This window comes from Malaclemys terrapin, chromosome 12 (genome assembly GCF_027887155.1).
Source record: "Malaclemys terrapin pileata isolate rMalTer1 chromosome 12, rMalTer1.hap1, whole genome shotgun sequence".
Classification (NCBI taxonomy): Eukaryota; Metazoa; Chordata; order Testudines; family Emydidae; genus Malaclemys; species Malaclemys terrapin.
Window position 1 is genome coordinate 23509137 of NC_071516.1, and position 17568 is coordinate 23526704.

Consider the following 17568-nt stretch of genomic DNA (forward strand, 5'->3'; position numbering starts at 1 on the left):
ACCATTCTACAGGCTCTGGTTAGAGCCATTGGAATTATTCATGTTTTCTCTGTCTCAATATTGTTGGACTTCAAAGCTTTGCAGTCATGTGTTTACGATCCCCAATCATTAGCAGAATGTACTGGACAGGGTGAGCAAAGCTAAAAACTGCAAATAAATTTACTTTAAAGCTAGCTGTTTGAAAACTTGTTCCTCCTTTACTGACTTGCCAAGACCTGAATTCCATATTCCTGGGTTTTCTTTCCCTTTATTGCAAGAGAAGATGAAATCATAAACACTTAAAATAAAAAGGGCAATTAATCTGTTCTCTCTTCTGAGTTTTGTGATACCCTCCTCCATTGCAGGGGAAATACCAAATTCTTAATTCGGGTCATTAAAGAGCAATCAGTGTATTTATTTGTAATGTTTAATTCTTCCTATTTTAGTGCTCTGAGATCCTAAACAACTTGTATAATGTGTTGATTAGTACCCTTTTACAGACCCTGATACAGAGTCCCATTGATTTCAATTGGCTTTGGAGCAGGCCAGTTTTTTTTCCACAGAACATCTTGAATGCTGGGCCAACTTCTGCCCTCCAATGCAAGTGTGGATTTTCTGCTGAAAATTACGGGAGCCCTGTACAAACAAATATACTTAGCATGTCTTACCTTCCTGGTACTTCCACAAACATGAGCGATCACAATATCCCTTTGTCTGGTGGTTGAATATTATCCCCACTTTACAGATGAGAAAACTGAGACACACAGAGGTAATGTGATTTTTCCGACAGGCACACAGGAAGTTCACTGCATCCTGAGTTTTGAACCCAGATCCCCTGAGTCCTAGTCCACTGCCTTAATCACAAAACTATCTCGCTCAGAAAAAAGTCAGTGCAAGAGGCAGAGAGTAACCATTGAAAACCTGGCTCCTGGTCCTATGATCAGACCCTCGCCCATGTTCCTGTTTCTGATGCTGTTCTTACAGTGAATTCTAGGTGCCACATTTGATCTAAGGAAAGTATTATGCCCAATAAATATGACAACGGTGAGAGTTATCCTGCAGTTTTGCAGTCAATGGGAGTCCAGCTGTTAACTTCAATAGCGGCAGGTTCAGGGCCTATGAAGGAACCACTCGCACTCCAATGGATCAAAACCAGCAGGGACTCTTAATTTGCTTCACAATGACATTTCCTTATCTGAATTATCTTACGTGTGTGTGTGTGTGTGTGTGTGTGAGAGAGAGAGAGAGAGAGAGAGAGAGAGAGATTGCAGACTGCCTTGACCTCCTATTTACATCTCTGAAGCAGCATTTTTAGTCCTCAAAATGACTTGCATTTCTAGCATAGCTTTTCACACACGTGGATGCACCCGCATTGTTGTTCACAGAACAGGCATGCCAGGCTGGAAAGGACCGTGGTGCTCTGACGTCATGCCGTGTGCTTGTTAGGTACAGGACTATAGTTGCTAAGTCACTGGGCCAGCTATACACACGGTTAATCAGTCGCATGTTTTGTTCAAGAAAAGAAGTAAAATCTTTCTCTGCACCTGGATGATTTTACTTATTTGCAATGGCTCAGCATAGGTTCTTTATTCTTTATTGCCATGTTAACTGGACACTAAGACCATTGCAATTGGAGCTAGTTAGAAAGTCTTAAAGTTTTTGAGGCAAAAAACTTGAATGAAAATATTCTTTTTCCTGTTTCACAGCCAGCTCTGTTGACCATGGGATTTTGTCAGCATGTCCTTCGGCGATATCTGGGATCACACTGATCTTTTAGACACATGTCACTTCAGGGACCTATATGATTTGTGGCAAAGAGATGTGTTGTAGAGCAGACAAAAGGGAAACATTGTGTTGCTTAGTCTGTTTAGTGCATTTTCATCCATGTGGCTAAATGGCATATAATTGAAGAAAGTGACTTCTCCTCAAAGGCCAGTATTCCATGGATGGATCATGCTGTGGGTGGATGTCACAGGAGCTGTTTGAATGAAAACTGACTGCTGATTGGTTCATTTTGACAGCCAGTTAGAACACTTAAACTACTGTATAAAATGGGGCCATTGAGACTTCTCTGCATATGTCCACTGACACCTGAAGCTGTGAAAGAGTAAGAATTGATGATTTTACAATGGTGTGAGTGTATGGGTTATGGAGGGAGGGGCAGGGAGAGGAGTGCTAATTGCAGGTTTCTGCTACAGAAGAAAGTAAGCTATAGATACTATAAAATGAAGACATGTACACTGAGGTTTGTGAAGTATTTTATTTCATAGCAGTTCTTTAAGTGATTGTCGTATCCATGGCAGACCTTGTAGATTTCAACTCCGCTAAATGGCATTGTTATAGCTCTTCAATGCTAGAGAGCAAGATTATTTGACATGTTACTTTCTGCCAAAACGAGGATGCCCCATGTTGGCCGCTGATCTGCTCTGCATGTGGCATATTGTGTTCCATCCTTTTTTCTAGGAGTTGGTAGTGGGGATGGAGGAGTCTGACAAGGATCGGTCTCAGCACAGTGTGGAGACTTCAGACTACACTCAGAAACGTAAGGCAGTTTTACTGTATTGTAAACCTACACTATGTCATTGAGGTTTAGGAAGGGAGCATGTTTTGGGAACAGAGCATCTATGATAAGCTCTTTTTCACAATATAAAAACACAAGCAAATATTCCTCTGCCCTCTTTGTTAGCAGCAGTGGAAAAACTAAGAGCTGTACCTGCACCACTTCCATCAGAATCTCTTCCCTTTATAAGGGATTAAAACATACTCATGAGATGTAATTCACTCTGCTATTTAATTTCTCTCTTTGCACATATGCAAAGGCCAAGGCTTAGAACTGTTCAAGTTTCGGGTTTTCCTAATTGATCCTTGGTTTTAAAAAAAAAAAAAAGTCAGGAAGTGCAGCACATGTTTACACTTTTAATTAGTAACTGACTTTGGCGTCAACCTGGCAAACACAATATTCAGATAATGTGCAACTACATACATGTATTGACCTTTATTTATCGTCTCCAACAGCAAGGAAATTCCTAGGTAGGGCTAAAAATCCAGGAGGGACGTGTTTCTAATCTAAGTTCTTAAACGGCTTTGCCTCCAGTATTAAAGGTTCTGAGAAGAGTATATTATCTTTATGTAACACATCTCCTATGGGCTACAATATCAAAGTCCAGTGCCATCTGGTAACGGCAGAGCGTTGGCCTAGATTTTTAACCCAAACATTTCATCTGTCATGGGTTTGCCAGACCTGTCCCAAGGCTCAAATAGTGTGGTGTGGTGTTGTGTTAGGTTTTTTAGAGGATAGAGTTTATGGAGTAATATCACATCGTTACAGACTCGGGTAGTTGCTATAGATTGTGAAAATAAGTAGTTTTAGAGATTAACACATGCTATCATACCAAAATCAATTGTGCGTCTTCTATTTAAGAAGTTGTCCATCTAGACATTCATTCATTTCAAGGTCATTTTAGACATTTTGCATGTCACTGACCTGATAGATTGTAGCTATAATACCATGACTTTAAGCCAGTCTACCCTGTTGAACATGGATGTAATGCTGTGTGCTGACAAACCTTGCTCGGCTCAAATACCCATGGATGTTATTTGTTTATGGTGGCTCCACAAGTCTTGCACTTTAATATGCATTCCTAGGTTAGTTTGCCCATGTGTCCTCTTTGCTTTCCAAACTTCCTCAACTAAGAGATTCTTTTGTCCATAGCAGATTCAAGGGGACTCCAGGATTTTTCTTGCATGCTCAGAAGCCCTGGAAAAGAGGAGATATTCTGTACTGACATTGCCTACTCGGAACAAGCAGCCATTTTGCTCAAGGGATCATTTCTACGGGAGTCTAGGAGGATAAAGGACGAGAGCACCCTAACTGTAAGGGCTTTAAGGCACTTCTACCCTCGGAACCTGTTGAGCCCCACTCTTATAGAGAGAAGCCTTGGGAACTTAGTTCATTTTGTGTTTTCAGGGTATTAAAAAGGTTAGACTTCTGGGTAAGCATAGCAGAACTGTGTACATGTGAATGTGGGTGCTTGTAATGCAATGATAAATAAAAGGAACTGTGTTGTGGTGGAAGTCAGGAAAGGAGGTATCTCTGCACCAAATGTTAGCTGACGTAACAACTACAGTTCTGCATTGTTGGTGTCTGGGCCACTTGCATTTCCTCTTTTCACTGTACATTAGAGGAAGGATAATAACCAGACCCAAGGTATTGTGTTGGGGAATTTTGACTTGCATAGGAAAAGAGACTCTGTCAAAGCCAAATGAAGCTATCGGGCCCCTTTCTAAGTGCTACAGTGGATTGGGATGGTCTCGTGTATTGAATTTGCCTGACAAAATTGGGATCCCAAATAAGACAACAATCAAGAAAAGCAATGCTGAAGGAAGTGAGCTCTTCCAGAGCATAACAAATCCCATTATTTATTTAAAACACACACTTAGCATTATTTAAATTATCATATGTGCATCCACCTTGAAACTGTAATCTGGTTTGAGTCCCATCCAAACTAGTGGTGGTGCATTTTGACGCTGCAAGAAGCTGAACTATTGCGTTCAACCCATTCTGCTACACTAATGAGAGCTCTGGGTGCAAAGCAGGCTGCAGCATGAAACTTTACAGGTGCTAGGAAACCTGCAGTTTAGGACTCTGGGGAAACCACAGAGAAGGTGATTGCAATAGTGGAGACAAGAGGCGGTGAATGCCTAGATAAGAACTTCCCTGGAGGTGAAGCAGAAGTAGTGGTATTCCTGGGCAGTGGTTTGTGGCTGGTGAGAGGCAGATTTACAGCCATAAGAGCGGTGGAAGGAAGTGGTAGGGACACAAAGGAATTCACGACACACAATAAAATCAACAGAATTATCCCCATCATACCTTACAAACTTTCTTCCATTCTTTCTCTCTAGCAGTTTAAGATTCCCAAGGGCAGGCTGGGAGTGACCCGGATAGGAGACTTATCTCCACAGGACATGAAGAAGATCCCCACATTGGCCCTGATTGAGCTGACGGCTCTCTGCGACATCCTGGGCTTGGAGTTAAAGAGGAACAAGGCATCCAAACAGAAGACAAAAGGTCAGTTCTATCTCGGTTCTTGTGATCAAAGTTAGACAATGGGTCTCAGTAATGCTAGACTTCATTACAGACTCCCTCAGTCTCACCAATGTAAATCCAGGCTAAAGACTATTGAGATATGCCAGACTTGCACAGCTGTCACTTGAGATCAGAACATGGGTCCATGTTTCTCACTGCTGCTTTTTGTGGGTCTCCCCTATACCCTTGCTCTGCTAACTACTGTTGTAGCTTCTGTTCCTCTCTTTCCTCCAACAACTTGGATAATAATAAAGTGTAGTTCTTCGTTGCAATTGAAGAAATGCTCCTTTTGGTTTATAACCATAGTAAAGAATTACAACATGTATTGTCCTCAATGCAGAGAATCGACTCTTTGGAGTTCCACTCAGCACTTTGTTGGAAAATGACCAAAAACTCATCCCCAACACCAAGGTCCCACTGATTCTCCAAGCAGTAAGTTACCTTCAGAGTTCACTTGTACGTGATAGCTCCTTGGCCTTGAACCATAAGCTGGACGGCTGCCTTCAGGTCTGTACCTGAGAGGTTTCTGTTTCCCTTGTAGTTGCTGTCATGTTTGGAAAAGAAAGGGCTTGACACTGAAGGCATCCTGAGAGTTTCTGGGTCCCAGACCAGGATTAAGGTACAGTCATTTCGGTAATACTCTAAAGTACGGGAGTACATGTCAAGTGATCATGTTGCATGAGCCTGATGAATGGTATCAGACTTATTTAAAATTATCCCCACTCACCTTGCCAACACAATATGGAAAATTCACTGCTGGGGAGCCTGCTAGTAAGTCTACGTTGTGAAGCACTCTGCAGTGTCTGCATTTTTGCCCTGTGCAAGATCCCCCTGTTGGATTCCCATTCTGTTTGTTAGTGAAAGTGATGGGGTATTTCCTCCCGATGCAGAGCCTGGAGGAAAAGCTGGAAAGTGACTTCTATACCGGTCTGTTCCGCTGGGATGAGGTCCGCCAGAATGATGTGTCTGGCTTACTGAAGAGGTTCATTCGAGAGCTGCCCACCCCTCTGTTGACAGCCGAGTATCTGCCGGCTTTCGCTGCTGTGCAAAGTGAGTCCTTTTCCAAGTAGTCTGGCCTTAGCAGCCTTGGTTTTTTTCAAAGCTCTGTTGGTCTTGTGATCTCGTATTTGATATGTGTCACATAAGCTTTTGTGTTCTAGACAGATATTAACTAGGATCAGTCAAATAAATACAGACACCACACCCAGGGTGCTGAAAACACTAGATTCTCTCTTATTTCCAATAGTGTACGAAAGTCGTTTACATGGCACTCAAGTATCCCAATAGCATTATTTATTACTGGTGTAACAGTAGCACCTAGGGGCCACAATTCAGCTCAGGGCCCTGTTGTACTAGTCACGGTACAAACATATGGTAAAAAATATCATCTAAGATAAGACCGATAAAGGATGGGAGGGAAAATAGAGGCACAGAGAGAGGAAGTGACTTGCTCCAGGTCAGACAGTAGGTCAGTGGCAGAACCAGGAATAGAAACCAGCTCTCCTGAATCCCAGTCCTTTTGCTCCCCCCCAGCATTGGACCACAATGCTTCCTCCCTAGCCTGCCATAACACATGGATTGCACACCTCTGGACAAGACCACATACACACACTTCCCCCCCTGCCCCTTTTTCCCTTCTGGTTCTCAGCTAGAACATGGCTTTTGTCTCAAAACGTGTTGCTTCCATAAACATAAATGAATGTGGCACCAGTTCACTTTTCAATCCATCTAGTGTAGTGTATTTTTCAAAAGTGACTATCAGAGGGGTAGCCGTGTTAGTCTGGATCTGTAAAAAGCAACAGAGAGTCCTGTGGCACCTTTAAGGCTAACAGATGTATTGGAGCATAAGTTTTTGTGGATGACATGCATCCGACAAAGTGGGCATTCACCCACCAAAGCTTATGCTCCAATACATCTGTTAGTCTTAAACTCTGAAGTTTCATCGATAGTCAGTAGGATTCAGGCTTTTAAGGGCTAGTCTACATGGTGCTGCAGTTTGGATTTGGGGGTGTGAACTGTAGTGTGCTTTAACTGCCCTTTATAGACCACCTAAAGCAAACTAAATACAGGGCAGTTAGAGCGTTCTACAGTTCACACCCTCATAGTCCAGACTGCAGTACCCTGTAGACAAGCCCTAAATCACTTAGGTGCTTTGTTTTTCCCATATTAGTGGTATGTGTTTCACAATAGGGCACCAGCACGTTCAGAGCTCTGATTCCATGTGGGAGCCAGGTGGATTTAGATGTTTAACTAGACTCAGATTATTTTGCATGTATGTTGTTGCTGTTTGATGGGACACAGTACAGTCTCCCTACTGTAGATATCCCGGACCTGAAGCAGAGATTGCAAGCTCTCAACCTGCTTATCCTGATTCTGCCAGAGCCCAATAGAAACACCCTAAAGGTAATAACCACCTTCTACTGTGTCAGTTAGTTGTGTGAGAAAATGTGAATCCTTCCAGAGAACCTATGTCTTAATACCTCATGTAGAGAGAGAGGTATAAGCAATCTGGACTTATTCTTTTGATCTTGCATCAACTCCATTAACTTGTCTAGGTGTGGATGCCTGGGGCCAAACAAACTCCTGTGTGAGTTCAGTGGGATTGCCAAGTTTATGCATGCAAATGCAGGAGCAGCAGGAGTCATGCCTTGTCAGGGTACATCTTATGCCCATGTTTGAAAATCTGGCTCTTCCTATTAGAATATCCATTGACCAACGTCTCCTTAGCTCTTGGATACCAAGATGCAGCTGATCTTTGTGATTCTTATATAATATCTGTTTAAAATGTGGAAAAAAGTGCTGCAGAAGTTTTAACTTTCTACCCCCTACAGATCAGACTGCATTAAAATCCCTTTCTCACCTATGCAGCTAATTTTGAACAAGAGAATGTTGTTTCAGGGGCAGTTTTGTGGCAGTGCAGGACATTTGGCTTTTACTTCTGTTCTCTAGCAGTTTGGGTACCCAGGTGGTAGGAGTACTGCAGAAGCCATGTCCTTAATTCCCACAAGTATCTCCCAAGTCGCTCGATAGTGTCGCCTCCAGATGATCAAAGTGCTATATCTGCATAGTCCTGCAGAACTATTGTAACTTTAAAACTCCGGCTCAATTGTTCTAGTGTTCTGAGGCAGCTTGGATGGCTTATGGTTTTGGGTAGAAACAGGAGACGCTTGTCTGTTTCGTCTGAGTGAAGCTTTGAATTTTGAGGGGTCTTTGGAATCTGACTTTCAGAGTGAATTCCAAAGGATGCAACCTGCCACGGGTCAGGGAAGAAGACCTTATCTGCCTTGTTCAAATCTTGTTGTCTTTCCTGACTTATGAATTTGACGCCCCGAAAGCTTGGTACAACTAATTGATGACCTTCTTAGTGCAAGGACCTGACCACCAAGCCCACTTACACTTGTGATTTGCATTAAGGTCTCCAGAAATGAAAAGCTATTGACATTAACCAACTAAGCAACCCAGCACTTGCCCAATCAGGTTTGCTGAATCGTACTGTGCACAGATGTCTTGAAACCACATGTCTTTCTCCCTCTTTCAGGCTCTGCTGGAATTTCTCAGTAAAGTGGTTGCTAGGGAGAAAAAGAACAAAATGAATCTCTGGAATGTTTCCACAGTCATCGCTCCAAATCTCTTCATGCATAAAGGACTGGCGAATAAGATCCCAGAAGGGAAGGAGAAGCAGCTGGCAGAGGGGGCAGCTGACGTTGTGCGGATGATGATCCATTTCCAAGACTTGCTTTGGACTGTAAGTCACGTGGCTGTTGGGTGATCGCAACCTGTGCATTAACCAGACTGGGCTATAACTCAGAAGAATGAGATAATCCTGGAGATCTTAAACGAAACAGAACTCTGTAGACAAAAGTTGTTTGGCTAAACTCTCTTGTTGTCTTTGCTGTTCTGAAGGCACATAAGCAAAATATTATGTCTATGGAATGTTGTTTTTTAGGGGCTTTTTCCTATATACAATAGAAATCTTTGAAAGACTCATTCACCATGTTCTCCTTAACCCCATCAACCTTTCAATGTAGGGAAAACTTATGCATGCGCCAGTGTAATTGTCAACGTTTGTTGGAGCCCAGTGCTTTCCGAGTATCTTTATAGAATGACTGTCTAGTCCTTGAATGTATCCATCCACGCACCCCTCTCCATTAGTTCTATTTATTGGTTTGCTTTTATTTCCCTTAGATCTCCTCTTTCCTGGTAGCTCAAGTGAGAAAACTGAATGAGAGCAGCAGCCGGAGGTACCAGTTCTACGACAAACGGATCAAAAACTTGCTACGGAAGATTCACACAGACAAGGACAAAGTGGAGAAGAACCAGGCAGAAGTAAGTAAGCTGAACCCTCTGAGGATGGGGTTGAATGAGGATTTCCCGTTAAAGGTCCCCTCATAAATGATGAGTGTATGCCAGGGAATTAAATTCTCTTTAAACCAAAATTAAAGAGAAACAGAAAAAAACATTACAACAAACTCCTCGAAAATTCGTCTCACTGGCTTGCTGCAAAACACCCCCATTTCCTTTACTAAACTGCGCAAATGCTGTGGCCTAGATGCCATGTGCTCTCAGGCTTGTGTGTGAAGAGGGAAATTTGAAATGTTGTTGGTTGAATCTTGTTGTCTTAGCTGCACCAAGTGTAAACTTGACACAACTGAGGATTTGACCCTGTATGCTCACAATGGACATACTGGCTTATCTTACTGATACACACTGGCTTTTATTACAAGTGCCAGCTAGAAATCGTAGAAACCTAGAGATGAGGGCAGCAGCCTTCAGGTACCTGTCTGTCTCTCCTGCTCTGCTTTTGAGCTTCAAAACACTTGTTCTGATCAGTAGGGTTGCATGACACCAGCGTTAATGAGTAAAGGTGCATGCAGTGGTGCTGGATATTAGCAAGCAATAGTTCCATGACTAGGGCTCATAGGCAGTGAGATAATACAAATAATAATAGTGATTCATTGCACTTGTTTCCGTACCACTTTCTTTCCCATGGGTGCTGACAGACCCTATCCAAATTCTGTTTAAAACAATTACTAAATGGGAGCCTCTCTTTTTTCCCTTTAAAAAAAAAAAATGTCGAAGTTAGGAAGTGATGTACAGACTGTGGTGTACTTGCAAATTTTGGCTTTTACTATTAAACAATTAGAAACCACAAATCAATTAAACAAAAGGGACAGGTCACTCTCAAATCCCGCATTATGCAATGCATGTTATCACTGTTGAAAAGCTGCTGCTTAATAGAGTTGGCAACTATCCATCCAGTAGGGAACAAACAGGTATAATTTAAGCAGGAAGAACTGTGTGTGTTGGGACATCCATTATAAAACTTTCAAAGGACTGTGCAGAGAACGGAAGTTCAGTTTTATGAAGGATTTTGAGACTGAAATTTTGGCTTTGTTCTGATTGGAACCAAAACTGAAATTTTTTAAAAATCAAAACGTTTTGTTTGGAAAATGCTGCAGTGGGGCATTTCAGTGCTTTCAGAACCCCCTCCTTTTCAGTTTTTCTTCTAAAATGAAATTCAGGCAAAATCAACCCAATTTCACTAAGCTTTTCCATTTCATTGGAACTGACTGTTCTAGCTACGTCAAAGTTTCTATACCAGCTTGAATGCCCAGACCACTCATGACCACCAGAGGGCACCCACACTTAATTCTGTTCTAAATTATATCCAAGACCAACAATTCCATCCTTGGCTACAATATTAAAACAAAAGTCGATCTCTTTAATCTTCACCGCTTTTAGACAGTTCTGTATTTTCACATCTCAACCTGGTATAAATCCCATCAATGGGCCATTGGATTTGTACTTGTACATGATTTCCCACCTCCATTTAGAAAACTGGCATCTCTCTTGTTCTAAATTGCCAATGTCTTTCTTTTAAAACCATTTCCCCCCCCCTCTATTTTTAGCCTTCCAAGACAGTGAAAGTCCAGACATCTCTGTTACTGAAGGATTCACTGGAGGTTCATCTGAACAATGGAACCAAAGCTGCTGATGTCCTGAGGCAGTTTCAGAAACACCTCAGTCAGAACGGCTGGAGTATTGTCAACAAAGTCAGCCTCATCAAACGGTAAAAGCCTCTTTCTTCATTATAAGCAGACAGAGTAGTCCAGTTTCCATATGTTTTCTCTTGCAGGGGTGGGAGGCTGGCAAGGGGAGAAAGGTTATATAGTGACTACATTCAGTGACTCATTCTGGTTTGCTGTTTAAATCTTTTGAAGTGTGTTTGGGAGGGGGAAGAGGAAACCCTAATCTCCCTTTAAATTGTGACTGCGTCATCATCGTATGGGCTTTTGGGGATGTGGAGCAGTTACTGGTCTGCTGCCCCCTGGGTGCTAGAGAGCAGGTGAACTGTAACAATATGTGCAAGATCCTCTTGGGGAGGAGGAGTGGATGCCCTTCTGGGGGGGTGGGGAGGGAAACCCTTATTGGCTTCCATTTTGAAATTTGCAAGTAAACCAGGAGAGGTAGTGTCAGCTTTACTTAGCAGCCAAAATATCACCCTTTGTGCTAATCCAGACAGTTGCTTGTATCTGGCAGTGTTTTCAGGAAGCTCACATTGATGCATCTCTTGCACCACATCCCTGGGCAGGGTATGTCCAGGCTTAGGAGAGCAGGGGAGAAAGCAATCAAAGCTGTCACATCAGACTGGAAAGCATTAGCACTAATATCCCAATGACCAGCTGCCTTCCCTGCCAAAGGCTGCTGCAATCTTCCTTACACAGACGAGTGCTGTTCAGATAGGCTGTCCGTCCAAGGTGAACGCTGCCGATAGACATTGATTTTGTGCCTTTTATCTTCTGTCTGAGAAGCTAGTCCTTTGCCAGCCCTTTGTGGGTCTCGTAGCAGTGAAGAATGTCCCTTGCTTCAGTCTTTATTCTTGGGTGATCTTTTCAAGAGTTGCACTCCTAGAGCACGAGGGGAGTCTACTGCCCTATACCCTGTAGCTTCTCTTACCCTTGCTGGCCTTAGAAACATGAACTGCTGAGTTGATGCGATTGTTCCACCCTGCCTTGTACAAAGCCCAATTACAATGTTGTGTTTCTTCTTTGTCTCCTGCAGTAATGGTGCTGTCGAGTCGCTGAACCTGCTCCTCTACGAAGTAGGCGGCAATATAAGTATGTGAGATTGGATGCTGAATAGCTACAGATCTCTTCTTGGTGCTGGGGCATTAGTGGGGAATTAAGAAAGAAAGTCTGGCTGCGGGAGAGGGTTCTGATAAAGGTGGAGCAAACTGTACTCCCCATGGGTGAAATTCACCCAAGTACACAGGACCCATACGAAACCCTCCGCCACTTAAGCGGTTCAAAGAGTCCTTGAAGTGGTTATCCAGGCAATCCAGCTTGATAGAGAGGGGAGTTATTTAAAAAATGGGCCCAATAAACAGTGTTAAAGCCCAGACATCCCGAAGTTGTGGTCAGCTCCCCTTGAGAACAAGGCCATTTGGAACAATGGGAGCTTGTGGGTGCTGAGCTCTTCTTAAAATTGGTCCACTTGGCGCAGGTGCCTACAGTAGCGATCTCTTTAAAATGTGACCCTAAAATAGTTACTTCTCTGAAATGCAGCAGAGCTAGGTATGTGTCTACTTCTTTTCATGGTGATACAAAGGCTTTTCTGGCACTAATTCTGAATGACCTGCAGAACTTGCTTGTGGTTTTAACACAGACATCCAGAGCAATGCCATTCCATCCTCTGCCATCCTCTAATTCATATACAGGTTTTCTAACCAAACCCAACTTTATTCTTGTGAGTCAGTCTCCATTGTACACCTCATCCTGTTTAAAGACTGAGTCTGCAGCATTAGTAAAAATGAACCTGTGCCATAATATGATGTACAGTATCATCATCTATTACATATTAAAGGAGAAGGCTAATGCTGCTGGAAGGCTTGCTCACTAATGAACTAGTAACAACCTGTTTGGGTTGTCTTTCCCTGATAGCAGCTGGCTCAACAAATTCAAGGTTCTAGTTGGGTTCCTGCTTGTCTTGTGAGGACTGATAAGGCTTGTTATGGTATTAGGAATCTTTAAAGATGGTCTCTGCTAATGAGTACAAAGGACATAGAGGTGAGGCAACATGGACTAAGCACAAAGATGGAGTTTCTGTAATGTCCATCTATAATGAGCTATAGGATTGTCAGGAGAATAACTCTATCTACCAGAAGAGGTCTGTCTTTAATGCTTCTCCATTATAGTATCAACAGAAGACAAGGGACTCTGCCTGCTTGATAGAAGTAACTAAATCCCTTCGACCAGATCCAAAGGCTGCGAGTGATCTGTATGAAGGTCTTTACCAGCACTAAAGTTCTTGGCTGTTAATACTGTGTTATTATGCCTTTATTGTGATAAAAGGCCAAAGCTAAGAATGGGGGTGGTAGGCTGGTTCTCTGTAGTGACTGAAGTTGGCCACAAGAGTGTATCTGTTCAGGAATCTTTACTAGTTCATATGCTGGAGGATGGCCCACTAAGTGTCATTTATTCTAAGGGACACTGTCAACTTACCCCAGAACTTAAACACACAGAACACTGGGGGAAATTATTCATGATCTAGAATGAACTTAATTTTTTTTTTTAGCTGCCAGTTCTTTATTAAAAATACACAGAACAGTTGGCAGGACAAATTATTGTCACATGTAAGTATTAGCGGGTGATGTGTTTAACCACATGCCTTTTTTTAAGCTCATGATGTTGACTTCAATGAAAGGTACTCACATGCTTAGCATTAGACACATGCTTATTACCTTGCTGAGTCAGGGCCATACTTCCGTAGTTAATACAGTCGGTAAATTGCTGCATTACTCTTAATGCTTCTATTCTGGTCTGCCATTTCTATATGCAGCAGAACTGTGTAAGGAAAGTAAAAGGTAATCTGATCTCTGGTTGATTTTAAAAAAGAATAGATGTTGATTTCTGAAACGTTGCATTGGAATGTGATAAACCCAAAGACTCTCTAGTGCATGAGAACCAGAAAGTGAAATTGACTGGAAACACGTGTGAAAATTATAAATGTGGCTTTTAATTGACCAAGCTGAAATGAAAAAGATGAAATAAGCAGCATAGATTGTGAAAGCTAGATTAAATAATACAAATTCTGTCATCATTATAAGCTAAGGTAGCATTAATAACACAGGTAAGGAAACTTCGTTATTTTAAAAAAATGTTTTTAAAGGGAAGATCAGGTTGTAACACATCTCTGTGCTTAAACTTCTCCAACACCACTGCCTGCACACTCAGGCCCTCTCTAAACTCAGAGTTTATAATGGTGTATTTAAAGCAGTACGTTAGTGCTACAACCCCTCTAGTTGGGGGTGCAGTAATTTTGATATCGCTTATTCCTGTATGGGAAAGGGAATAATTATACTGGTAAAAGTCACTTTTATACCAGTATAACTGTTCACACTAGGACTTTTACCAGTATAATTATTTCAGTAAAAGAAATCACACCCATAACCAAATTGTTATACCAGTAAAACTTTCTAATGCAGACTAGGCCTCAGATCAGATTCCAGCAAAGCACAAACAAGTGATAGAACTTTATACATGCAAAACGCATCACCAGCACAGAGGTGGAATTGTCTATCTCATATCTGGGAGCATTAATGGTCCTGAAGTGATATACCCATCTTATAGAACTGGAAGGGACCTTGAAAGGTCATTGAGTCCAGTCTCCTGCCTTCACTAGCAGGACTAAGTACTGATTTTTGCCTCAGATCCCTAAGTGGCCCCCTCAAGGGTTGAACTCACAACCCTGGGTTTAGCAGGCCAATGCTCAAACCACTGAGCTGTCCCACTCCCCTAAGGTGCATGGGTAAAGTTGCTTGTTTACAAATGAAAACCACTTCTTAAAACTTGAGCCGTGATGAGTCCACTTCTAAAAACAAGGGTAGCTATTACTGACTTATGGAACTTGTTTGCTCTAAATAGCTATACATATATATTTAAAGTAATTTGAATAGTGTTACACACAGGAAAAAGTAATAGCTATGGGACTGAGGGTGCAAAATACTTCTTTTGAAAATTTGTGTTTTTATCCAACAGGTGAACATTGCCTGGATCCAGATACATACCTCTTAGACTTGTACCACATCAACCCCCATGCTGAATGGATTATAAGGCAAAATCCGTCCTTTCCACGGATGCTCTAGGGAAAACATGAGTGAAAATAGACTTTTGTTTCAAGATTCTGGGTGGGAGCAGAAAGCTAGAACTTTTCTTAATGAATGTGGCGTCCCAGAATGGAGGAAGGTTGTTACTTTGGAGGGAAATAAGCAGTGTTAGTTTGGAATGTTTTTTACTAGTTCAGTTACAGCAGGCTGAAAAAAGAGAGCACGTGAGAGTTGGTAACCAATGGAAGTCAACATTAGGTCACAGAATCCAGAGGGTGTGAATACTTTTAGTAAAGCACCTGCAAGCAGAGGTGCAGAGAAAGTGGGGTAGAGACCTGTCCTGGAGGAAGAACCTGGTAGAATGTGTCTTAATCCTTTTGGGTTTGCATTGTTCTTTATTTTGACCACGTCCTCATTTTGGAGGAGAGAGATGGTCAAATCAACTAGCACTATCAACAGTCTAGTCTCCTTGTCTTGTATGTGTTAAGTTTCATGGACTTTTCAGTGGGTGTCACATGTACAGTGCTGGGAGAACTAGACTCGTTTTCCCCCATCCCCCCCACTCCTCAAGTCTCATGGTTTCTCTGAAAAGTGTTAGAATGCTTTTGGTTTTGTTTGTGGAGTGATGTAATGAGTGACCTGATATAAGGAGAGCCTTGCATTCTTCAAATAACACATCTACAGTTAAAGCTGCGCACAAGAAAAAGTAATTGTTTCTGGAAAGACATGGATTTGGAATCAGCTCTTCTCAGAGGGACCAGCTGATAGAAGAGATATGCCAAGGAGGAGCTGCTTCCCTGTCCCTGCACATGTCCTGTTGGTAATGCACAGTAGAAATCCTAATAGATACACCCAAGATGTGAAGTGCTCCAGTACTGAAAGGAAGACCAGCGTCTAGTTTTGCTGCTTGATCATCTTTGTGAAACCTCCAGGGTAAAAGGTGGCAGAGGAGAGATTCTGGAACAGTATTTGAGGAATGTTTTTATTGTATTTCAAAGAACTTCTGTCCTGATATAGGGGCCAAACTGGACTTGGTTTGGGTGTGGTAGATCATATGTTAAAACCTGCAAAATCAACATTAATGTGAAGCTTAGTCTGACCTGGCCACAGCTCCACACAGCTTCTTATAGTCCTTGCCAGGGTAAAGGTAATCTAAATGATGTGCGGAGATAATCTTTGACTACAAACTCCATCAGGCTACTGTGAGCACTGAATCGGGCTCTTTTATACTGGCTGCAACCTTCCATGACTCTGGAGTGTGCATGCCCTGGGTTTGGGGAGAGCCCAGAATAGTTACAGCCTGTCTGGTAGCATAAACATCTGTGTACTGGCTTCCTTAAGATCAGAACTGAAATGCAGCTCTGAGTACCTCAGAAGTGTCACTATCCTTACAGTGGTGCTGAAACCCCTAAAGAATGAAGGAGCCCACTATACACAATGGTAGAATGTGGAATGTGCAGCAAATCTATCCGTCTAACTGTACCCCCAGCAGGCAATATAATGTATTTTAAACATTCATGTGGCACAGACAGGGCTGTCCTTCAAGTATACTTCAGAAAGTCATCTTTTGCCCATCCTTATCCACCCTGGAGACAATCTCAGTATTATTTATTTCACTAATTGAATTGTTTCCATTGCCATCTGAATTGATCCTCTGTACTATTTTCTCAGGCTGGTTGCTCTTCCCTGTCTTGGAATCATAAAATTTCTTATAAGAGCACTTAAGTATAGATTTCTTTTCCTTTTTCCATCCCAGTTAAATTCTTTTGAGAGGATTAAGATCCTTGAGAAACAGCTGAGCCATATTCTGTTTAATTCTTCTTAGTCCTGATGTTGTTCCTGTATTTACGCTGCTGACTTTTTAAAATGTTGTCTATGAGAATGTCTGTTGTTTTTGATTGTTTTTTAGATTAAAGCTATGATGTGCAGATGCACGGATTTGAGGGATCATTACTTTCATTTCTTCCACTCTCCTGATCCTCTTTTAAAGAGCCTAAATAACAATCTGAAATTGTAAGTGAAGATTTTCAAAAGTGGCTAACGACTATGGTGCCTCAATTTTGGGAGGGGGGAGGGGTTACTTAAGTGACCTTAGAGGGGCCTGGTTTTCAGAGGCAGGATGCTTCACGACTCCTGCAAATCAGGCTGCTCTTAGTTTGGGCCCTCAAAACACAAGGGCCACAAATTACTGGTCACTTCCAAAAATCTTGGCCAAAGCGATTGTTATGAGCATTAGCAAAAGAAAAGAACAAAAACACAGCGGAGATTTACAAAACCATGAATACAATATTCTAAAGTAATAGCTGCTGCTGCATGGTGGCACGTCTTTGGATACCAGGGGACCATCTCATGAATGATGCGGGAGTTAGAAGTATGTAGATGAGCCCATTCATACCCT

The 17568-nt window shown here is 42.1% G+C and overlaps 1 protein-coding gene across 5 annotated transcripts in view; it reads left to right on the top strand.

Moving 5' to 3' along the window:
* ARHGAP40 (Rho GTPase activating protein 40) overlaps window positions 1-17113 on the top strand; it is a 72996-nt gene extending 55883 nt beyond the window's left edge. For 3 of the 5 annotated variants that reach the window (XM_054044988.1, XM_054044985.1, XM_054044989.1), the window contains 12 exons: window positions 2443-2521; window positions 3692-3852; window positions 4882-5047; window positions 5406-5497; window positions 5607-5684; window positions 5956-6115; window positions 7386-7468; window positions 8604-8810; window positions 9251-9391; window positions 10975-11135; window positions 12128-12183; window positions 15103-17113. In XM_054044988.1, the coding sequence (XP_053900963.1) occupies window positions 2443-2521; window positions 3692-3852; window positions 4882-5047; window positions 5406-5497; window positions 5607-5684; window positions 5956-6115; window positions 7386-7468; window positions 8604-8810; window positions 9251-9391; window positions 10975-11135; window positions 12128-12183; window positions 15103-15209 (1491 nt within the window). In that variant the 3' untranslated portion in view covers window positions 15210-17113. The remainder of the gene's footprint in view (window positions 1-2442; window positions 2522-3691; window positions 3853-4881; window positions 5048-5405; window positions 5498-5606; window positions 5685-5955; window positions 6116-7385; window positions 7469-8603; window positions 8811-9250; window positions 9392-10974; window positions 11136-12127; window positions 12184-15102) is intronic. The other 2 variants (XM_054044986.1, XM_054044987.1) reach the window with 2 other exon arrangements.
* The last annotated feature ends 455 nt before the right edge of the window (window positions 17114-17568 follow it).